The 25,541-nt window shown below is 31.0% G+C and overlaps 2 protein-coding genes across 5 annotated transcripts in view; both read left to right on the forward strand.

Annotated features, from left to right (window-relative positions):
* The first annotated feature begins 10,442 nt into the window (after positions 1-10,442).
* On the forward strand, positions 10,443-11,291 carry LOC147816105 (uncharacterized). The gene has a single exon (XM_087156710.1). It carries the CDS (start codon positions 10,443-10,445, stop codon positions 11,289-11,291), a length of 849 nt encoding a protein of 282 aa, XP_087012836.1.
* A 4,663-nt stretch (positions 11,292-15,954) lies between these two features.
* The window catches only part of LOC147816106 (inositol 1,4,5-trisphosphate-gated calcium channel ITPR2-like), a 30,253-nt gene continuing 20,666 nt past the window's right edge, over positions 15,955-25,541 (forward strand). For 2 of the 4 annotated variants that reach the window (XM_087158193.1, XM_087158194.1), the window contains exons 1-2: positions 18,206-19,765; positions 21,185-21,227. In XM_087158193.1, coding sequence (XP_087014319.1) covers positions 19,705-19,765; positions 21,185-21,227 — 104 coding nt within the window. In that variant the 5' untranslated portion in view covers positions 18,206-19,704. Of the gene's footprint in view, positions 17,051-18,205; positions 19,766-21,184; positions 21,228-25,541 lie in introns of those variants that run through there. The other 2 variants (XM_087158190.1, XM_087158192.1) reach the window with 2 other exon arrangements.

Here is a 25,541-nt window from a genome sequence, read left to right on the forward strand (position 1 = left end):
GATGGATCTATCATAAGCTATTTTTATTTCTACCTCTATTCTAACTTTAAAAAAAAGGTAATAAAATAAAATTTAAAAAAAAATTAAAAAGAACTCTTTTCACACTTTTTTTTAATCAACTTGAAGAACGTTTATAATTTATTTTGTTTCTTTCTTATTTATAATTAAGTTTGTTTATGCTAGAAACTAATCAAAATTTCGGTTATCGATAAAGTTTGCTTGCATCATTTAGGTTACAATTCTAACTTGTATTAAGATAAGGCACATCTGAAATTTTAGCCACTCCCACCGCAGCTAGTCGAAATAAAATCGTGAAATTTTAACGATTGACAAAATGACTATTAATTTCACATAGAGCTGCCAGAAAACGATTCAGTTATTTGTAGTTTCATCAAATTTGGAACACCAGTAATTTTCGGTGCTCTAGCTTAGTGGTGCGCAAACTAGGGGTCGCGACCCCTGTGGGGGTCGCAAAATTTTTATGAAATGCATTATCCCCGCATGCTGCATACCATACCGTGTACATATAAAGAGTGAAGCGCCGTCACTCACTGTTTAATTGCAATTGGATTTCCGAAACGTCACGAAATATCGAGTCAGAAGTCATAAAACGCATACAAAATTCATCTCTATTTGCTTTACAACTGGACCAGTACATTTAAAAACTCGGATTACATTTAAAAACATCATTTCCAATCACATTGAAAAGTTAAAGAAAAATTTTTCGAGAAGATTCGAGGATTTTCCTGAAAATCTTGGTTGGATTCGTGATCCATTTTCCTTTGACATATGCAGTTCAACTCTTTAAATTAGTGAGAACTACTGAATCGAAATCAATTTAAGACTCAGCCTTGCCAAAAATTTTGGCTATCCGTGAAAAAACAATATCCCGTTTTATGCAAGAATGTCATCTGAATGTTAATACAATTTGCATCAACGTATTTATGTGAAACTGGATTTAGCAAACTAGTTTCAATAAAAACTAAATACCCTGATGATGACTAATACCCAGAATACCCTGACTGACCTAATACCCTAAATACCCTGAAGATACTAAACCCTGAAGATGATATGCGAATTGCAATTAGCAACATACATCCAAACATCGATGAGATAATTAGAAACTTGCAGCCACATACATCTCATTAAAGGGCAATTTACTGATTTTTGTGTTATACAAAAAGTATTTTCTTAAAATTATAAATAAAATTAATATCAGTCAAATATGATGATGTTTTTTTTCGATGAAACGAAAGAAATGCGCGAAATATACATCGTATTTGTGAACATTTATCTCTAGGGGTCGCCAAAATTTTGCTCTCTACAAAAGGGGTCGCAGTCGAAAAAAGTTTGCGCACCGCTGCTCTAGCTAATCGGAAAGCATTTGAGATTCAAATCACAAGATTTGACATTAATGTTTGGTCTAAAACAAAAGAGCTCACTTCTATCACAAATATCTTAGTGAAAGATATTCGAATCAAATTTTTTTGTTTGAGAAAAGTTAAATTTTATTCTTGAATAATAGTGATAAAAAGTTCTTCAATTGATGAGTTTTTATGAACTCTTTTACCAATGTTCCATAGGAGCCATTTAGTTTGTGCAACCAGGTAGGTACATTCCTTGGCGAAATTATTAGACGCACTATATGATTTCACGCAAAATCTTAATTATCAGGTGGGCTAATATACAGCTTTGCTGTTTTTACGCGGCTATAAACGGTTTGTACTTGTTTATATTTGTGCATCAATTGGATAGCATTGTAATACAATACGTTAAAAATAAATACAAATAGGAAGTATATAAAAATTCTCCTGAATAAGAACCCATTGCATATGTTTAAATATAAAAGTATTGCATATAAAATCGTACAAATCATGTCATTATTAAAACACTACAGTGCGTCTAATAATTTGATCTAATTTTTATAATATAATGCATGAATTAATAATCTGTATTAATATAATATATAGTCTAATTTATCTAGTCGTCAAATTTATATTATATATTTTCTAATTTAACCAATTTATATACGAACGTAAACCAGTGCAAACCAGTTTCAGTCGCGTAAAAGAAATTAATCTGTATAGTATTACCTGATAATTAAGATTTTGCATAGAATCTTATAGTGTGTCTAATAATTTGGCCAAGGACTGTATATCGATTAAATGTCTCAATTACTTTCAAATCGATTGTGATACTTAATAGCTATATTATATTAAAAATAAAATCGTTTTCGTTCGTTTCGCACTTCTATTCTCTTATGAATGCGCCGAGAAATATTCTTCTGGAATATAGTTTTGCGCAAATGGTTTGCCCCACTTCTTCGAGAGACATGTTAAATCATAAATCTGACTAAGAAAAAGACAAAATATGAAAGATGTAGATGTTTCTGAAAAAGATTTTTCAGAATTATGACTTGCCATTTCTAATATGATCGACAGGTCATGTTGTTTCTTCTTAAATAAAATATTATAATTTCTGACATGATTGGGAATAAGTTTTTCTTTTTTGTTATAATCTCAATAGATATAAAAAAAAATATTTAATTTTTTTAATATTTTAATAATTTTTTTAATATTTCCTATTTAATAATTTAAATAATTTTTTTAATATTTCCTATTTAAAATAAGTACTTTCATTACATTCAAAAGAAAAAAAAAAAAAAAAAAAAAAAAAAACACATTCGTGATGTCACAATAGGAATTACATATTTTCCATCTCTTAAAATTTCTTTAACGTCTTAAACTTATTTTTTTAAATCATTCTAAATTGAGTTGTAATTAAATTAAATAAATTATTTAATTTTTATTACAATTTTTAAAGGGCGAATATAAAATATTTTATTATTTTCTTATCGATCTTCTATTCTTTTCTTATCGATCTTACCGATCTTTTCTTATCGATGTAAAGGCTTTTATTTCAAAACTAATGTAGACTCATTAGTTCACTAAATCTAAAACAATTATTATTAAACTATTTATTCTTTAGTTCTTAACACATTCAGTTACATGGTTATGCTAATTCTTACAGTCTTATTGGCGATCGCCAAAATATTTTAAAATCTAATATTGATTATGGAGTTTGATTTTGGGCGATGTTATCTTTCGATAAATCACAAACCTTGGATCTCTTCCCATGCTCCTAACTGTCTGTTGGGAACAATTCATTCACTTTCAATTTCAGGCCAGCCCAGTATCAGCCGTTGAATATGAAATCCTAACTAGAATCCTCGATGTAAGAGAATGATTTTATTATAATCCCTTTGAGGGACTTCTTTTCGTTATTATTTTTATATTTTTCAATTATGGCCATTTGCAATAATTAATAAATCAATTTTTCTTGAAACGATTTTATTCATTTCTCTGAGACAATTATCATTTTATTACACCCAAATTAAGATGTGTCTGTAACGGCCTAAAGTCAATGATGATACCTAAACTATCACTAATTAATTTAAAACGATCACCTCCACTGCAACATTATATCAATTTATGGTTTTTAAAATTCAGTCCCCAAAATAAGTAAATGAAAAATTCATTAGTGAGGAAAAACAAATATTAGAAGCATGCATGTGAGCAGGAAAAGTAAAAATGTTAGATGACAATTAGAAGAGGGTTTGAATAATCTCTTCACCAAAACCCTTATTTTTTATTTTATAACCGATGTTGAACAGCAGACCCAATTTTTGTTCTTACGACTGCTAATGTTACAGGGCCGTAGCCTCGTCATTTTGAACCCAGTACAGAAGACAAGGGAACTCCTGGATTAAGTAATTGGAGAATTTTACTTACGTTGATGACTTTTTGATGGAATTAACAAGCATTTACGTTGCATGGAGAGGAAAACCCCGAAAACCTCCCACGGTAACTCAGACGGCACTCTACCACTGAGGATATTTCACATCACATAGATCGGTGCAAGCCGGATGCGGAATTGGTATCGAACAGCCATCGCCGGGATTCAAACCCGGTTCACCTCATTGGAAGGCGAACGCTCTATTCCCTGAGCCATCGAGGCTCAAACATAATCTCTGGATCGAAACAACAAAATTTTGAGAGAAAAAATTGTACGAAACTTTTTTTGTTTCCAGTCATAATGTTCCAAAAGAAAAGAGGTTCCGCTAAAATAATCTCAAAATTGTATGATTCCATAGCCAAAGTTATTATGAACTAGCCACTCCCTCTATCGGAGATCCACCGAAGCAGTAATAAAATTTTACCGTAGCTTTTTACGCTTGGAACTGCTCTATGTTTATTTAGGCAAGGAGAAGTCCAAAAGTGCTCCGATTCAAATTCCTTTGTAATTTTTCTGTAAATAGCCTTTTTTATAACGTAATTAAACTCCTTTCCTTATGCTAACTATTTCAGTTTTATTGATCGTTCATTAGAAGAAAGACGGCGTCAAGAAGTTATTAGGTCAGATCCGGACAATTACGAACTGTAGGAAGGTAAGCTTTTTTACCTTAATATTATTTCTAGTTTGAGTAGAAGAGAGGTTATTTTACACAAGTTATGACCTCGAACCATTACAATTGAGTTCTAGTACAAAAAAAATATCCGATGATTAGATCAAAAAATATTGAAGGTAGGGGAGAGGGGGGCACATGTGAACAAATTTTTTTATTTCTTCATTTTTCAAAAAATATTATCAATTTCTTACAGTAAAGAAGTTCATATGTTTAAATACTCTTTTCTTTATCTTATAGAATTTTTTGAGATTTTTCAATAAAATATTTCTTTATTACTTTATGATATTTTAAAAAAATGACTTCAATTGTTCACATGTGCCCCCAATAGGGGCACATGTGAACATGCCTGGGGCACATATGAACAAGATTAAAAACACAAAGGAATCATCATATTTCAAGGGAAAAAATCTTTAATATGACAGATATAGATACGTATTATACTGAAGGGGTTGTAGCTTACTATGTGAATTTAAACTGTACAACAGTACTGTCAATAAGAAAATAATTATTCAGCTGTACAATAATTTTTTCACTGTTGGGTTTTTCGCAACTTCATGTTCCTCAGGAGTTGTAATGGGCCTTTTTCTTTCCTCTCGGATACTCTTTCATGCTTTTTTTTTTTCATTTTTCTATCTTTTCATCTGTAGTTTAGCAATTCTATCTTTCTCAGGTGCATCAGTTAATATGCGTGATGCGCGATCAACCATTAAATAATAATAAAAAAATTTTAAAGAAAAAATTAATAAATTAATTATGGAAAATTAAATAATAATAATTTTAAATGCATAAATATTTTTTAAGCTTATAATATCGTGAGGATAATAATCTTAATACTACGTAGGGGCACATGTGAACTGTTTACATCTACCCCAGATGATTTGTTCACAAGTGTCCCATCATCCTTCTTAAACCTTACTTGAAAAATAAAGAATTTTTAATTGAGTAAAAAAAAAAAATAATTGTCATAAATTTACCTGAATGTTTATATAATGGTCTGCAATAGTTGATTTTAGTTTATTAGTTGATTTATACTATGCTTTCACTTGAAGAAGCTAGTGATTATAATATATACAACAACAGCTGATACAAAGAAATTGTCAGAATAGAACAACAAAATGTTTCATTGTTCTGAAAGTTTCGCAGAGAGGCAGGACTAGTACTGCCATCAATTGAAAATTTTTCAAGATTTTTTATTTCAAATCATATTGGTAAAACATACCATGTTCACATGTGCCCCCTGTTCACAAGTGCCCCCCTCTCCCCTATTAATAATTGAATATTGCGCATTATGCATTTTATACAATAATCTACTTTGAAACTTATTCTGATGTTCCAACAATAAATCTAAAAAGAAAATCTGACCTTTAAGCTATTTTCAGAATTTCTTCATTTCAACACTCTTTGAATGAAAATGTTTTGAAAAAGAATGCCCAAAACTTTTTTTTTTAACAGATTAAATTAGTTTCTGCTCAGGTACCGATTCTGTCACTTTGTTTGCAATGACTAAGGAATGACAAACTTAATGAAAAAGAACGTCAATTGACCATTTTGATGAAAATTCGACTCAAACAATATTTCAATGTTGCATCTTTTCCTGCTCGGGTACACAAACAGAAGAAAAAAAACACATCAAGTAAAGAGATATCAAATGACATTTTTGTCACCCTTCTTGTAAAGTTATGTTAGAAAGATAAGTTTTCGTCATAGTTTAAAAAAATATAAAAGTTAATAACGTTATATCTTTTTAAGGTAAGGTTTAAAAAAAATGCTTATTTCTGCTAGAATTCAGCCTGTTAAAAAATTGATTTACAATTTTTTGAAATTTTATAGTTAAAAATGCTACATTCAAGTATTTATTTAAGCATTAAGAGGCTGCAATCCCGACTCGCTCTTCTGAACTACCCCCATGATCACATCATTTTACATTTTTAATTTTTTTAAATCGATTTTTTTTTCTTCTTAAAAGCAAAGAAAGCCGTTGTGGCTCATGGAATAGAGGGTTTATTCTCCAATGAGGTGAGCCAGGTTCGAATCTCAGAGATGACTGGTCGATAAGAATTCCACACCCGGCTTGCACTCGGGTACCCACATGCGCAGGAGAGAGCAGAGGCTCTTATCAAAAGCGGCGTCCAAATGATGCGGCAGTCTATATGAGGAACAGAAACTCGAGCACAGAAAAACCATTAACTCCTATGTATACTGTGAGACACTCCAACGCCTAAGCAGGCCCATCAAGAACAAAAGACGGGGGCAGCTCGCGGAGGGTGTGTTTCTGCTCCATGATAACGCGCGTCCAGAGTCACACAAATGGAACTGGCCAAGTTCAAGTGGGAAACGTTGGACCATCCGCTCTACAGTCCGGACATGTCGCCCTGCGATTTCCATGTGTTTGGTTCACTGAAGAAACGCCTGAAAGGGAAGCGCTTCAACTCGGACGACGTACTTAAGGACGCTGTGAAGGACTGGCTCTCGTCACGGCCACAGGAATTCTGGGAACAAGGAGTCCTGCGACTTGTTCATTAGAGAGATCGTTGTGCTCAGGCCTATAGTGTATATTTTGAATAAAGTCTACATTTGTACCTACCGTGTCGTTTCGTACCTTTTCATTTGATCACCCCTTGTATTACCATATTCACCCAAAAGTTTTGCTTCATGGCAAATCCAATATGGAGAAGTTTCAGTTAGCTTCATAACAAGTTTCATTACTTCATACGCTTTTAAAGGAGGCCACACCTATCCTTTTGTTGACAACCAGGTCACTGGCACAACCTCATCTGTCAATAGAAATTTCACAATTACAAAATTGGTCCGCATTATCTGTATATTGCAAAATTAAAAATACTTTTGAACAGTTACATATTTCAGATATACAGTGGTGGCCAAAAGTGTGGACACTTTTTGAAAGTTTCATGTTTTTCAACTTTGTGTGCTTGTAGAATATATTAATTTTCACTTAAATACAAACGTTTATATATCAAATTGAAAGTAATTTAATGTAGAATTTAATAATAAATTCAGTATTACAATATCTGTATTACAAAAAAAGCTATGCAACTAATAGTAAGATCTATCTTAGATTTGCATTTTTTTAAAGTGATACTTACACATTCAATACTTAGCGGGATAACCCTTATATTTTAAGACAGCTTCACAGCGTCTTTTCATCGAGTGAACGAGTGTTTGGAGTTTATCTTTCGTAACCACATGGTGCCAAGAATCAATTATAGCTTCAATAAGTTGTCTTTTATTGGATGGACGTTTTTATCGTACAAGAATTTTCAAACGTCGCCACAAATTTTCAATTGGATTGAGATCAGGGCTGTTTCCTGGCCATGGTAATATATCTATGTCTTTATTTTGAAACCATGCGTTGCATACTTTTGCTGTGTGGCATGGAGCTGAATCCTGCTGAAAAATCCATAGTTTCATGCACTTTTTTTTTGTTTTCTATTATTACAGTGTTCAACAATATATGGCGTCTTATGATGAGCAAAATAATTTATGATTGCAATCCCTTTTTTTTTCTTTTTTTTTTAATTTCTATTTTAAATTTATTGTATTGCTTTTCTTTGTCGCCTGGACAGGATCTTCCTCTTGACGACGAATATATATTCTTTGTATTTATGTGCTTTTGTTCCCAATAAAGTTATATTTGTTTGTTAAAAAAAATAAATAAATAAATGGTGCGTTGTTTGGGAAGACATCCCTGATGGAAGGTATCAATTTTGGTTTCAGGACAGTTTCGATGTATTTTTTGGCATTCAGGATGCCATCAATCACTTGAATTCGGCCCACACCATCTGCAGACATACATGCCCAAATCATAACATTTGTTGAGTTTTTTGTAGTAGCTTCAATGCAATCAGGATGAAGTGCTTCACCTATTCTACGTCTCACGTATTTTCTACCATCACTACCAAAGAGCGATATTTTACTCTCATCGCTCCAGATTACTTGCTTCCATTGATTTTTCTGACCATTTAATGTGTTCTTTTGCCCACTTAACTCGTTTTTCGCGTTGCTCTTGAGTTAAATATGGTTTTTTCCTTGGAATTCTAGGTTGTAGTCCAAATCCTGATAACCTTCTTCTTATTGTTCTTGAACTTACTGCAATACCCGCTGCATTCATTTCACATCTAATGGCATCTGATGAAATTTTTCTATCTTGTAGGCATAGCCGTATAATTTTTCTATCGGCAGTAGCACTTGTGCATTTTTTTCGGCCTGATTTGGCTTTATTTTCCACTGATTTCGTTTTTTCATAGCGTAAACAGAACTTTTGTACACCAGAACTTCCCCAACAACGCACCATTTATTTTTCAGCTGGATTCAGCTCCATGCCACACAGCAAAAGTATGCAAAGCATGGTTTCAAAATAAAGGCATAGATGTATTACCATGGCCAGGAAACAGCCCTGATCTCAATCCAATTGAAAATTTGTGGCGACGTTTGAAAATTCTTGTACGAAAAAAACGTCCATCCAATAAAAGACAACTTATTGAAGCTATAATTGATTCTTGGCACCATGTGGTTACGAAAGATAAACTCCAAACACTCGTTCACTCGATGAAAAGACGCTGTGAAGCTGTCTTAAAATATAAGGGTTATTCTACTAAGTATTGATTGTGTAAGTATCACTTTAAAAAAATGCAAATCTAAGATAGATCTTACTATTAGTTGCATAACTTTTTTTGTGATATAGATATTATATTACTGTATTTATTATTAAATTCTACATTAAATTACCTTCAATTTGATATATAAACGTTTGTATTTAAGTGAAAATTAATATATTTTACAAGCACCCAAAGTTGAAAAACATGAAACTTTCAAAAAGTGTCCACACTTTTGGCTACCACTGTATATATGAATAAAAAAATTACATTAAAATAAAGAAATTCTTAGTTTATGATTTTTTAAAAATAAAAGCTATATATACAATGATAATCCATTACATTCAAGCTCAAGAAATCATGGGTGGCATGGAAACATTATTTTGATACACTTGGTCATTATCCATATAATGCAACATACTTTTGAACATTTACATATTTCAGATATATACATGAATAAAGCAATTACAATATTATAAAAAATGAAAATAACAAAATTCTAAGTTAAACATTTTTTAAATTAAAGGCTATATATACAATGATAATTCCTAATACTCAAGAAATCATTTTAGTGAGTATGGAAATAATAAAAAATACAATACAATAATAAAAAATTATTAACAATTTCAGCAGCCAATATTACATATAAAATATATACAAATAAAATAACGATGCATTAATATAATATCATCAGCCTGACAAATGGCTAATGTATTTAAAATTAAAAATTTAGCTCTGCAATTTGTAAGCGGGTAAACAAAATAGAAGAATCGTATATATTTATATATATTGAACAGAATTCAATGCTAATATTAAAGGAATGATTTTGTCAGGAAAGCAGGAATCCTCTGTTAAAACTTTCAATTCTACAGAGTGAAAAAAATTAATGTATTTAGACTTGTCAATCTGAACTGCCTGTCTGAACTTAACATATATCAGCTTAATATTGGCCCATATTTTTATTGGACCACGTAATATATTACCGGGTACTAGTCTATCATACTACAGTAAAAAATTATAGGCTTATTAGGGGGTACACAATGTGGCCCTTAGGTCACTCTGTGTCATGATAATTCTGTACATTGTAAGTTGGTGTTGGCAACAGTACCATTATTGATTGATTGTTGTCTTTGATATAAGTTGTTGTTGCAATGGCTGTGTAGCTAAAGAGTTGTTATGCTTAAAAGATGAACTATATTAATCCAGAAATAATCTCATTGTAAATACTATAAATAAAATGAATATGAAAGAACTATTTGTGTTCCATTAGAATTGTATTAACAACATTTGACATGGTGTCAGAAAGGAAATTGATGAAATCAGATTTCCATCGAGTCTAATCCACGTTTTTTCGATTTGCCATGGATGCGTTCCGACCACCTGCTCCTTTGAAGTTCTCCAGTGGAAATGTTAAAGAGAAATGGAGAAAATGGAAACAGGAGCTGGAAAATTATCTGCTTGCCACAGAAAAAGATGAACGCGCAGATAAAATAAAAATCGCAATCCTGCTGAATTTACTGGGAAGTGAAGGACTTGAAATATTCAACACATTCAAATTTGAGTCTCCTGAAAGCAAAGAAAGGTATCCAGATGTCCTAAAGAAGTTTGAGGATTATTGTTCACCACGGCAGAATGTCGTTTATGAACGTTATAAATTTTTTTCGTGCGTTCAGCAAGAGGGACAAACAATAGAATGCTACGTGACTCAACTTAAAACTTTAGCTTCAACCTGTGAATTTGCCGATCAAGAAAATGGATTAATTCGTGACCGCATCGTCCTAGGAATTAGGGACAGTGGTTTGAAAGAACGCCTGCTTCGAGAATCTGGTCTGGGACTAGAAAAAGCGATTGAAATCGTTCGTGCAGCTGAGAGTAGTAGAGAACAACTCCGAAACATGAAAGACGAAAGCACAGTGTCTGTTAATAGTGTAAAGAAACATTGCAAGCATAATCAGTTGAAACAGTCTGGACAAGAGTATGATTGCAAGAAGTGCGGAAGAAAACACAAACCTCGCGAGTGTCCAGCCTATGGAAAAATTTGTGCCAAGTGTAAAACGAAGAATCATTTTGCAGCTAGGTGCCACCAGAATTCAAAGTATGTGCATGAAATGAAGGTTCCTGAAGACGAATTAAGTGTATTCGTTGATTCTGTGATTACAGTACCTCCAGAAAAGAATCTAAGTGTACAAATATGTTCAAAAGATGGTTGAAAAGTATAACATTGTATGTAAACAATAAGTATTTTAATGTTGATTTTAAACTTGATACGGGTGCAGAAGTTAATATTTTACCTATGTATGTTTTAAATAGTGTTAATGTTAAACCAAAACTTAGTGAAACTAATTTGTCATTAACAGCATATGGTAATTTTAAATTGAAGCCAGAAGGTACGATTGTTATTAATTGCTCAACTGACAAACTTAAAAATGTTCCTTTACAATTCTACATTGTTGATGTTAAGTCTAAACCAATATTAGGATTAAATGCATGCTCTAGGTTAAAATTAATTGAAAGAATTGATTCTGTAAAGTGTATAAACATAAATAAAAATGAGCTGATCAATCGTTACAAAGATATATTTACTGGTACAGGTGAATTTCCTGATGAACCTTATCACATAACATTAAAAGAAAATGCAATACCAGTAATTCACCCTCCAAGGCGTGTTCCTCAGGCATTGCAGCCTAAACTAAAAGACACACTTGAAAAGTTAGAAAAAGAAGGGATTGTGTCAAAAGTAAACAAACCAACAGATTGGGTTCAAAGTCTTGTAATAGTTGAAAAACCTAATGGGAGTTTAAGATTGTGCTTAGATCCAAGGGATTTAAATAAGGTTATAAAGAGGGAGCATTATCAAATTCCTTCTGCTGATGATATAATCAGTAGATTAGAAGGTAAAAAGATATTTTCTGTTGTAGATTTGAAAGACGGATTCTGGCATGTTCCACTTGACGAAGCTAGTTCTGAAATTTGTACGTTCAATACACCATTTGGGAGGTATAAATTCAACAAAATGCCTTTTGGAATATCCTCTGCCCCTGAAATATTTCAGAAAAGAAACCAAAAGTTGTTTGGAGATATCGAAGGTGTCGAGGTTTATTTTGATGACATAATTGTCGCGGGATCTGATGAGGCCACACATGACATAATTATGTCTAAAGTTCTAGAAAGAGCTAGGTCTCTAAATATAAAATTCAATCCTGATAAATTGCAGTATAGAGTACCCGAAGTAAAGTATGTAGGCCAAATAATTTCTGAATTGGGTGTAAAAGCTGATCCTAGTCATATTAAGGCAATTACTAACATGCCAACACCTAAATCAAAAACTGAAGTTCGACGGTTGTTAGGCATGATAAATTTTCTATCAAAATTTATACCGAATGTTTCTAAAGTAACTGCCCCATTGAGAGAAGTCATTCATGAAAACGTAGAATTTATTTGGGGAGGAACTCAAGAAGAATCATTTAATAACATTAAGGAATTGTTAACTAAGGCTCCGGTTTTAAAGGTTTTTAGCGCAAATGAAAAAATAGTGATACAGTGTGATAGTTCAAAAGATGGCCTGGGTTCATGTTTAATCCAAAATGGTCAACCTGTGTCATTTGTCTCCCGCAGCTTAACAACTAGTGAAAAGAACTATGCACAAATTGAAAAAGAGTTGTTGGCAATAGTTTTTTCATTTGAGAAGTATCACAATTTTGTATATGGGCGTAAAGTCATTATACAAAGTGATCATAAGCCTTTATTGGCAATTGTAAAAAAACCTATGCATAAAATATCCTCTAGAATGCAAAGAATGGTATTAAAATTGTTAAAATATAATTATGAAATAAACTATGTACCAGGTAAGCAAATGTTTTTAGCTGACACACTTTCACGTGCATTTCTTGAAAATGAAACCATTAGTGATGATCCCGAAATGTTAAACATTGTTCATACTATTTCTAAATATCTACCTATGAGTGAAAAGAGAATTGCACAATTTAAAAATGAAACTGCATTAGATTCAGAATTGCAAATAGTTCAGAGATATATCAAAGAGGGCTGGCCCAACTCTTACAAAAATGTAGATAACAGTGCAAAGACATATTACAAAGTTAAAAATGATCTTCATATTAATGATGGTATATTATTTATTAATGAAAAAGTAATTGTTCCTGTAAATTTACGAAAAGATATGTTGCAATTAATTCATGAAGCTCATTTTGGGATAGAAAAGTGCAAGAAAAGAGCTAGGGATATAATGTATTGGCCTGGGATAAATTCTGATATAGAGAAATTAGTATCACAGTGTGAAATTTGTGAAAAATTTAAAAGAGCTAATAGTAAAGAGCCCTTAATGCCCCACACAGTTCCAAATAGACCTTTTGAAAAAGTAGGAGTAGACATAATGGATTTTGGTAATCTAAGTTATCTGATTGTAATGGACTATTATTCAAAATGGATTGAAGTTAGTGAAATTGTAAATAAATCAGCAGATGAGGTAATTATTAAACTTAAATCTATTTTTTCTAGGTTTGGTGTTCCCAATACTGTTATCTCAGATAATGTTCCATTTAATAGTTATGTTTACAAGAAATTTGCAAATGATTGGGATTTTAACTATTCATTTATTAGTCCCCACTTTTCCCCAAGTAATGGAATGGTTGAGAGAGGGGTAGGAATTGTAAAATGCATTATGAGAAAGGCAAGGGAAGATAGGAAAGATTATTTTGTAGGATTAATGGAGTATAGAAATACCCCAATTTCAGGCCTTGATCTTTCTCCTGCTCAAATGATGTTTAATCGCAGATTAAAAACTAAGCTACCAATATCTAACAGACTGTTAAATGCTAAATTGTTTAATAACATTAAAGAAAAGTTAATTGTAAGACAAAAGATTCAAAAATCTCATTACGACAAAACTGCTCATACACTATCAGAGCTTCAGCCAAAGGAAAATGTTAGAATACTAAATTTCAAAAACAAGACTTGGGAACCTGCTGAAGTAATTTCAAAGGATAAATTCTATCCTCGTTCATATTATGTTAGAAATAGTTCTGGTAGAGTTTTCAGGCGTAACAGAAAACACATAAGACAGTCAAATACAAAGTTTAAAATTGAAATAGATCCTAATGATGATATAATTAGCAATTCCCAAGCTGATTTAAACAGTTCTTCAAATTCTCAAATCTCACAGAATTGTCATATATCAAATAGTAATGTGCAAAGAAAAAGTAATCGTGTTCGTAAGTCACCATCTTATTTAAATGATTATGTTGTATAATTGTATAACGTAAAAAGGGGGATGTCATGATAATTCTGTACATTGTAAGTTGGTGTTGGCAACAGTACCATTATTGATTGATTGTTGTCTTTGATATAAGTTGTTGTTGCAATGGCTGTGTAGCTAAAGAGTTGTTATGCTTAAAAGATGAACTATATTAATCCAGAAATAATCTCATTGTAAATACTATAAATAAAATGAATATGAAAGAACTATTTGTGTTCCATTAGAATTGTATTAACAACATTTGACACTCTGTATGTATAGATATAATAGTGTGTTAAATAGCTTTAAAATGAGGAAATTCGTATTCAATATTCTGTTTTAACACATGGCCTGATATCTCACCTTAATATTGACCCATAATATTTATATTGGACCACGCATATGCGTGGTCCTATATAAATATTATATAATAAATATTATAAATATAATATAATATTATATTACCGGGTACTAGTGTACTCTACCAGAGGAAATAATTATTGGCTTACTAGGGGGTACAAAATGTGGCTTTACTATGTATATATCTATATAATGGTATAATAATATTGAATGGTGCTTTTTTTGAAATCTTAGGCTTAAAAATCAATCGAAATTAGTAACCCGGCATATTTACGACGAATTTTTTTCACTAGCTTTATCTGTGCTTAGCTTTGCACAGATAGCGCTAGTGAGTGGCACGGTTCCCAGCAGATCACCGAAGTCAAGCATCACTGGCTGCGGTCAGTGTGCGGGTGGGTGACCACTTGGGTCAGTCTGCGTAGGGACCGAGGGTGTGCGGTATTGGTCCTCGTTAAACTGTTCTACCGCAGATTGCTCGACTTTGCGTGCTGGTTGCCTGGCTACCGAAGCGGGGGTGCCATCCCCTCTGCAGAGGATCAAAATTGCGATGGCTTGTCTTCGCATCATTCTCAGGGATGTTTCCCAGTTCGTTGTCAATAGCACATCGTGCAGCTCTAGTACAACGTAAATAAAGTACCAACCTACTTGCGCCACCTGTAGCTACTACGTCTACACAAAGATTTGAAAGTTCAAAGCTTGTTTTAAATCGCACAGACATATGCAGCTGCAAGCATACTCAGCAAAACAAAAATCTGATCTCTTTCAGATACAAGATTCTAGTTATTTAGTCTTTCTGAAATAAATTTACGACATTAGCTTTTCTAATAAATGTAGTTCCGAATTAGGATGAGTGCTTCTACTTTTAATGACTGATGAAGAGCAGGTTGAGTTTCATTTTCTATGTATTCTGTAATCAGCTTGTGGGTAAGGAACTGTTTTTTTTTCATATTTCTTTTAATTATGGTATGCGAGTGATTTTTATTAATTCATTCGACTTTAATATGAAATCAAATTATAATATTAATTTGATTTCATATTAAAGTCGAAAAAATGTGAATCGTTTGAAACAATTGTAACGAAGCTTACTGTTATTTTTTTTTTAATAGTAAATGACATAGTTACACGTCAAATGACACTCATATCATTTAACTGGTCTGTCAAATTTTTTTTTATAAAACTATCGTTTTAACTAAATTTTGCTTTAATTCATTAAAATTAAGTGCATAAAGTATTAAAACTAAATTAAAGAAGAAAAAAGTGAAAAAAAATTGTAAACAATTAGTTTTGTAATCATGCATCTATTGATTAGTTTGCTTGTATATGGTACATGGGTTATTCCCTACAAATTGGCTATTTTCAGTCAATAATTTTCTATAATAAGCTACAGGATAAGGTACTAAACAAGAAAAAAAGCAGTCTTGGTTAATATTAAAAAATTGCTTTTATTATTTGAAGTTTTTATTAAAGTGAGTCTATGATAACATAGTAAGAAAACAATAATTTTAGTCACAAACATGTTTAAAATAATATTTTTAATGAACATGTTAAAGTACATCCTTAGTCCTTAATTGTTTTTTTTTTTTATTCATATATTATTCATTACTGCCAAGTATTAACTATAAAATATATATATTATTTACTTGTATCAGCTATAAGTAGTAAACATGTAAATAAATTATGGGCTGCTAATTTTTGACAGTTTTTCATTGTTTTCCTCTTTTTTTTACCAGTAAAAATCTACTTTTTATCATGTTATAGTACACCTGGTTATTAAAATCTTACCTTAACCATGTAATTCCAATTGTTATTTAAGTGTTCCAGCTATTGAAAAAGCGCTTGATTCTATAAAGATCAGTTTTAGAAAACAACTCTATGGGTACAAACATATTACTGAATTAAACAATTAATTCTCTTTTTCTGCCCATTGAGATTTATAATTTTATTCTTTAGTATCAAGATCTTCATAGCTATTTGAATAGTCTTGGAGGCAGTATTTAAGAGGAGAATTCAGATGAAGGATTTCTAGCTGATATAAATGATGTGATTGGCTGTTGCGAATTTTGACTTCATGAAGCTGGTAAAGTTACTTTTTTATTTTTCTGGAAAGAACAAATGATTATATGATTGGGAGGTTTCTTTAAGGAAGAATTGCTGCATGTGGCCAGCTCTAAATATATCTTAATGAGTAAATATCTACCTGATTTTTTCATTGCATTTCCACATATAAGAAAAACAAGTACCAGAGGTTCACAAAAAGATTTAACAAGGAAGATGCAGATACATAGACAATCAAAATGACAAACGAAATTCCAAGATCTCTGCACTCTTTAGAATCATAAAGCCATCTACCAGTTCAGGGTTAATACCTACACATATGTGCATAACTCAGAGTAAAAAATAAACAGGCCCGGACTGGCCAGTAGGCAGACCGGGCAAATGCCCGGTGGGCCGGTCTGACCTGAGGGCCGGTTGGGCCGAACCAGCAGCGCAATTTTTTTTTTATACATTGCATGAATTTCAAGTAATATTGCGCAAATAATAATAATATTAAATAACATATATATGATATATGTAGTAATAATATTGTTTTAATGTACAGGGTGATTCAGAGCATGCGTGCCACCCATTTTCTTCGAGAATGGAGCAAATAATCGATTTGAAATAAAAAATCTAACAACTAAATCGACCCCAAGGAATTCAATAGTGATATTGTTAATTCCCGGAAGTACCCTGCCTGAATCACCCTGTATTTTATAACTTAATATTAAATTAGTTCCTGGAGATACTGTTAGATGTCGTTGTAGACACATGATAGAATCAAATAAATAAATAAATGTCCGACTGGGAGTCTTTAGTGCTGTGTAAGATTCTCTTTCTTTATTATTTCCAGTATTGCACAAACGTGAACTTTTATTTTATCCAGTAGAATTTTCTACAATGTGTGACTCTTCACTAAACTTTTAATCTAATGTATTATTTGTTTTTATGTGCTTTTTAAATTCCATTTGGTAAGTACCTATCTTTAATTTTTCTTTCTATATTGTATAGGTATTAAGTTCCAGGGGTTTCCTAAGGATCGGTATCGACCCCCAACCGGTCGAAGGACTTTTAAAGGGGGTCTATAAGGACGAAGGGGTTATGGGGGCCTATAGTCGAATTTGTACCGTACTAAAACATTAAAAGTAAAAACTGGTTTAACCTCAGAATTCAATAGCATATCTCATCATCATCATAGTTGGCTAGACAGCCGAATGTGAGCCAATGCCTTCCGCAGAAGATTTCTCCTCGACGACTTCCGATTATTCAATAGCATATCTATTTGACTAATATTTGAATACACTATACACTTCATTGTCTTCTAGCAAAAATAGTAGTAAAGTTGATATTTGTTTGTATACAAATTGACTAATACATATTGTATTTATTCATGCAATATTTTTTCATATTTTGATTGGAAAATTAAAGAATTTTTATGAAACAGCTATTCTTAATGGGCTCTGAATCTTATAAACTGCTAAATATAAATGTCTGTCATTTTCAAACTCAGATTCAACTACAAAGCCGTTATATGTCACATTGATTACAAGTTTAGAAACTATACAACAAAATTCAAATTTCAAGCCAGATATCCGTGCAAAGGCAAAAATATTTTTAGAATCATTTTGCAAATATGAAACAGTAATCCCCGCCAAAATATTCTCAAGAATATTTGAATTAACTACACCACTCTCCCAATATTTGCAAACCTCTGGTTTAGACATCTTAAAAGCTTTTGGAATGGTATCACAAACGTGTTCAGAACTAAAAAAAAATAGTGAGAGATTTTGAAAGTGTACAAAAAGTTACAGATGATTTTATTATTCGCGTAAATAAGGAATTTGAACAAAGTTTCCACAAAAAAGAGTGAAGAAAAGAAAATTGATGCCGGTTGAGATAGCGTCGAATGAAACAGTTTTTGATGATGAAACCACTGCATTTAAGATAAACGTCCATAACATTATTTTCAGCACAGTTGTAGCGCCAATGGAACGCCGGTTTCCCGCAAATGGAAAATTGTACGCTGACTTTTCCGATCTAGATCCGAAACATTTTCCTGAAATACGTCTTAACAAGCTTCAATCTGGCGAACTAAATGAGTTAAGCAAACTCTTGCTAAAATTTGACGAAACAGCTATAGGTGAAAATTTGAGGATTGAACTAAGAAATTTAGCTTTACAGTGGGAAAAACTGAAAAATTCAGACCTAGAAGATTATAAAATAATCAGAGATGATCATTCAAATGACGATAATAACGACTTTACTTTGGAAACAGAAGAAGAAGTAAGTCTAAAATGTGAAACACGCAGTGCGTGCAAAAATTGTGTTATTTGTTGCTACAAGATATTACTGAGATACAATTTATTGACCAATTCTTGCAATTTAATTGGTTCAGCATTAAAATTTTTACTAACATTGTCAATAAGTCAGGTGGCTTGGGAAAGATCATTCTCCACATTAAAAGTAATTAAAATTCGAATGAGGAGTACTTTATCTTCGGATAATTTGAATGCTCTCATGGTAATGGCAATGGAAAAAGAATCTATTAATGAAATTAGACAGCGACGACATAATCAATAAAGTGGCAGAAAATAGTGAGCTTCTTCAAAAGTCATTAAATTAAATTTTTATTTAATGACTTGACTTTTGAAGAAGCATTAAATCTATTTTTAAAAAAATGTTTAGATAAATCATTCATGTATGTGTAGTATAATAAATATTTTTATTTACTCTTCATCTTTCACCTTCTTTTTGATTTTATCAAGCTATGTTTCCTCATAAGAACCATGTATTTTAAACTGAAATATATTCTATAAAGGATTATTAAGCAATTTCAATCTTCTTTCTTACTTCGATAAATTATCTTACGTTCATGAGAATTTATAAGTAAAAAATGCCTAAAAATGATACATTAGGAGCCGCGTACGCTTCGCGCACACGGTGTTTATCTGAAATAGAGGGCCGATATCTCCAAAATGCCCGGGCCGATTTTAAATCCCAGTCCGGGCCTGAAAATAAAACAACTGTCCACACATGGTATTATTTTTCTGAAATTACAAATGATCATATGATAGTGTTTTCTTTAAAGGATTATTAAAGTAGACTCAAATTAAATTCTAACTTAAAACATATTTTTAAAAGTATTTTTTCTCATTGAAGGGAAAAGATTCCGTTTATAATTAAGCATTACGATTGCATCTTATTATTTTTACTTTCTATAAATTATTATTTTCTTCTTTTTATAATGTTTTATGGTACATTAACATTAATTTTGGTCCCATCTGTTTTTTAAAAAATAGTTTTTATGGATAATATAATTATTTTTAAAGCAATGCAAAAAAAAAGACAGGAACGTGGTATAAGTATTAAAACATACTGTAGTGAAAAAATAAATGATTGGTATAAATTTCTTTGCCTAACTAATTCTATTTAATTATTTCTACGATTAACCACTGCATGTTTTGAGAAATGAAGTAAAATAGAAGTTAGTAAAAAGTTTTTAAAAACTGAAATTTAAACCATTACATTAATGAATACAAATTTACACATCGCTTATTTGAAACATTTTAAATTTTAATTCAAAAATTAATTTAGTTTTCATGGAATGCCAGATTTTCTCTTTTCACTAACATTAAACTTATTGTTTTGGGTATATACATTTTTCCTGCATTTTTATTTTGTTTCGAAAAATTATTTTAGAGTATGCCATACCCTTAAGGAAACTTTTCATTGAAAGTTCTGTTTCATCTCCATAACTAATTTAAAGTGAAGAAAAAGTGAGTTCAGACTAACCTAAAGTAAGTTATCAAGTTTAAATCGCTGAAATTTTTTTAAATTTAAATTTCAAAATGCAAACAAATTATTGGAAGCAAACCATTGCAAAATCAGAAGTTATCTTCTCATAATTTTCATGTTGATAAGTTTAATACTTTATTACCAGCGTTTGAAACTTTATGGCTTACTCTTGGTTTGTCTGAACTCACTTTTTCTTTAATTTAAATTAGTTATGGAGATGAAAGAGAATTTGCAACGAAAAGTTTCTCATGTAATATGACGTCCTCTTAAACATAATTTTGCATTTAGTAGTATAAAAATAATTTTTCTATCAGCACTTACTATTGTTTGGACCAAAGCTTAATGTTGCCTTCTACTTTTAATCATGAAGTATACACGCATAACATTTAAATAGTATTTAAATGTGCAATTGCTGGTAATAAGATATTTAAACTAAAAATAAAATTTAATGAACATAATGTAGCTTTAATTATGGTAAATTAAGAAAATATTTTTAATGAAATTATCCAGATAAAAAACAATGGGTCCAAACTAATTATTTTCTGCCAACCTTGTATTTCTACTTATCAAATTCTTTCCTGATAACCTTTAAAGTTTGAGCCTTTGTCAGTAATCAATTTGATTGCCATTCATTTTATTGATGCTGAATCTTTTTTTCAGATGCAGAAGGTACTTTAAACCCTCCTTATAATGGTTCTACAAAGTGAGTTTCAGAATGCTTCTTGCATTTTTAGTAGTTTAATTTTCATATGTTTTATTACTGAAGTTAAAGCATTGTACCTGATAGTGTTCTGTTAATTCTGAAATGTTTGTTTTCATTTTTATTTGAGTACAAATGAATAGAAATTCGATTAATGTCTTAAAAACTATTTTGCCATGTCCACCTGCTATTGTTTTCGAATAAGTTTTTATAGTTGTATGAATGAGACTCCCTACTCTTGAAATCCCCATATAGATTTGTACAGTTGCATGCTGAAATAGTCTTTTATTTATCTCGATGTTTTTATGTTCCTTTATTTTTGTTATTTTTGAAATATTAGTCCTTATCAATTTTCAATAAAGTCTTTTAATTTAGATGGATATTAAAGTAATGAAATTCTTTAGGCAAATATTTGAAAAGTCTATATATCTTACTAATTGTGAATTATAATGAATTCCTCTTATGATCAGCCTAATGGGGATGGGTCTCCATTTGTCTACCATAAGGGTGCCCAACCTTTTTGAGTGAAGGGCCACATGCATAGCAGATTGACCAATGAAGGGTCGCATGCCAAAGGGAACACCCAAAGTATTTAGGCAGACATATTCACAGCAATTTTAGGTAGTAATTGTTATAAAAACATTGTTCTAACCACTAAATTCTTTTTCTAAGTTAACCTTGTAATATCTTAGTATAAAATTAAATACTTTTAAATGTTTAAAGTTAAAACTTCTAAACTGATTACTTAAGAAAAAGATAGAATCCGAAAACCAGAATCAGTTAATCAGAAAAAAATTTAGATAAATTGAAATACAGTAGAGTCTCGAAAATCCGAGGTAATTGGGGCTGACACTACCTCGGATTACTGAAAACTCGGATTTTCCGAAAAAGTAGAAAATTTTTAACAACTAGAAATGAAATTAAATAAAATGAACATATTACCTTAAAATCCTTTATTCTTTAGTATAATGACGTAAAAGATTCTTTACAATTTAAAAAAATTGTCAATTTTTTGTTGCGTCAGTATATTACTTCTCTTTGTTGATGCGATAGTCAGCCGACGCTTCAAAAGCAAAACATCTGCAGGGGTGGCTTCAGTTTGCTGTTATACATTTTTTAAGCCTAGTTCTAAGGCTGCAGAACCTTCACTATGAGATTTTTTTTTTATGATAACGGAGAGTCGTTTTCTTCTGTTTCATATTCTTCCTCATCTTCCATCATTTCTATAATACTTGAATCTGTTATTTCCACCTTGTCGTCACTATTTAGCCATTCAGTTAGATCAACTGCATTAGAGTTTTCGCAGCCTGGTAATTCCTTCACCAAATCTTTCAAAACAATTGTTTCACTATCATCATCATTAATTTTCTCAATAGGCGTAACCAATTCAGGTAGAAACTTAGTCCACGATTTAATTACTGTGGTAGGTTGAACTTCTTCCCAAGAATCTGCTATCCAGTAGACAACATCTCTCAGACTCACATTCCTCAAAACATCCGCAACACTTTCATCATCAGACTGAACTAAATGTTGTAACAAACGGTGTCGATATTTTTTCTTTAAATTTTCCAATACGCCCTGATCCATTGGCTGAATCAAACTTGTAACATTGGCGGGAAAAAATATAGCACGGATTTCACCTCAACGTAGCTCATCATCGTCCGGATGAGATGGAGCGTTATCTAAAAACAAAATCGCTTTGCAAGGCAAATTTTTTTTTCTCAATGCCTTCCGTGTTTCTGGAACAAAATGTTCTAGAAACCATTGTTTGAAAATTTTTCGATTCATCCATGCACTTTTCTGATTTTCTGATTTTTGCACTTTTCTGATCAAATTTGGCACCTCGAATTTAGCGGAACCTCGGACTTCTGAGACTCGAACTTTCGAGACTCTACTGTAATTTAAAAACTTTGGGAAAATTCATGTTTTTTTAAAATCATATTACACAATACAAAAGTCCATTTAAACATAAATTTTAACTTTAAAAAATTTGTTCATAGAATTAAATTTAAAAAAAAATATTCTAGTTACTAAAATAAATGTAAGTTAAATACTTTGATTGAAAAAAAGTTTATAGGGTTAAAAATGATAAAAATTGACACAAAATCCCTTCTGCGAAAAATAAGATTTAGCATTTAGTAGGGGAATATACTAAAACTTTAAAACATTTATTTTAAAATAATGATATGACTCAGGGGCAAAGAGTGGGGGGAAAAAAAGAAAGGAAGAAAACATTAATTTTGAATAAACTATTTTCCTTAATAATAAAAAACTATTAAGATACTTGTTTACAATTTTTTATGGCAAATATTTTTTTAACATGACACTTACTATTTGGTTTAAAAAATGGAAAATGGTTTAAAAAATTTCTTAGTGGTTATCCTGTAATTTGAAATTTTTTTAAATATTGTGATAATTTTATTCACTTGATCATGTGATAGCTTTTTAGAGCCATTAAATGAAAATTTAATAATTTTGTTTAAAGACTGCTCTGTAATTTTGAGCAGGCCAAATTTATTCTGGAAAACAATCTTTCGACAGAAATAGTATTAAGTTAGGGCAGGGGTCGGCAACCTGTGGCTCGCGAGCCACAGGTGGCTCTTTTGATGTAAAGCTGCGGCTCTCCAGTTCCATATATGAAAAAATTTATAAATTGTTACCAAAACCCTTAAAAGTAAGAAAAAATATTTTTAAGTACCTAATTTCTCAAGAGCTTTGTATTATAATCGTTAATTACAAACCGCTACGCTCAGGCCCGTCGTTTACGGGGGTTAGAGGGGTGTCTCATTCCGACTCGATTCCGAGTATTCACCCAGAAAAGTATCAAGTCTGTTGTCTGTTTGAGCATGTCGTTACCAACACTATGAAAAGGCACAAAAAAAGGATGGTGCCCGCAGCTCTGATCTTGTGAAACAGCAGACAAAACCCCGGAAATTTCTGTCAACTTGAAAAATCCAGGGTGTTTTAAAAGTATTTAGCTAGAAATGCCTTTTTCTCACGTTTTCTCTTACTCTTTCTAAGAATAAAGACAATATCTTTGTCCATGTCGTTAAGAAGGGGAAGGAAAGGGCTCAATGCACATACAGCTGTGGTTTTCTCTATATGACTGTCCAGTTTCTTTTCACTCACCCCACCAGTTACTTCACTGACCTGTCCAGTACCAGTTTACAAGTACTTAGTTACTCAAAGCGTATTTTATAAATTAATATTATTATTGAATGTAAGTATAAATATTTTACGAATATTTACTATTTGCAGTCTTATTGTTTAAATATTAAGGTAAAATTAAATTGCATTAAATATGTTATTTTCAAAATAAATTAATTCCTCAATTATTGCTTCAAAATTTAGGTATAAGACTTTTTTTCAAAAAAGAAAAAAAAATTACTTTTTTAAAAATATATATGGGTAAAAATTGATTTTTCTGAAGTAGATAAAAAAAATTTAATCTCTTTTCTTCAGTAAAATGATTAAAAGAAAGAAAAAAGAGCAATTAAATTTTTTTTATGTTATTTATATTCATTAGTAGGAGCTTGAGATAGAAATAGATAAATCACATTTGAATTCTAAATATAGGAATTCTTTCTCCTTTTTTAAAACAGTTATTTACTAAGCTTTTTAATTTTGTGTTTGAAATAGCAATTTATTTTTAAATTTAATTTTTTCAGTTGAGATTATTTTTTATAGATCTTATTTAATTGAAATTTCAAAAATCAAATTCTATATTTGTTCGTATTTGTTTTTATAATAAGTTCAAACTGCAATCCTTTATGAACAAAACTATACTAATGCTTATTTTATTAAAAATTTAATGCGTTTAAAAATAGAATTGCGTTTAAAAAAAGCTTCAGTTTTTTTTAAATAATTTTTTTTCAAACTTTTTTGTTACTACGTTGATGTATTTCGTATATATTTAATGTTTTTTATATTATATTTTAGACTTAAGTTAACAATTTTCCATTTGTTTAAGTTAATTATTAGTATAAAGAAACTTAATATTTTTGTAATTATGTAAAAACTCAATTCGCAGTTTTGTATTAAAAGGCAGGATAATTAACAAAATAAATAATTAACAAAATTGTACTTTAACTGCCTTAACTAGAAAAAAAATTATTTTGCGATTTAAGGTTTTTTTTTTTATTTAATATTTTTAAAAAAAACTTAAACGTTCTTCGGTAAAGCATTATTTACAAATCATCAAATTTTACAAATATTTATTTATGATTAATCATGCTACAATGTTTGAATACATAGTTAAATTTTTTTAAATTTTATTTATTATTTTTATTGTGTTATTTTCATATAAAGAAATATTCG

This window comes from Parasteatoda tepidariorum, chromosome 2 (genome assembly GCF_982258835.1).
Source record: "Parasteatoda tepidariorum strain Cologne lab strain chromosome 2, Ptep-v5.0, whole genome shotgun sequence".
Taxonomy (NCBI): Eukaryota; Metazoa; Arthropoda; class Arachnida; order Araneae; family Theridiidae; genus Parasteatoda; species Parasteatoda tepidariorum.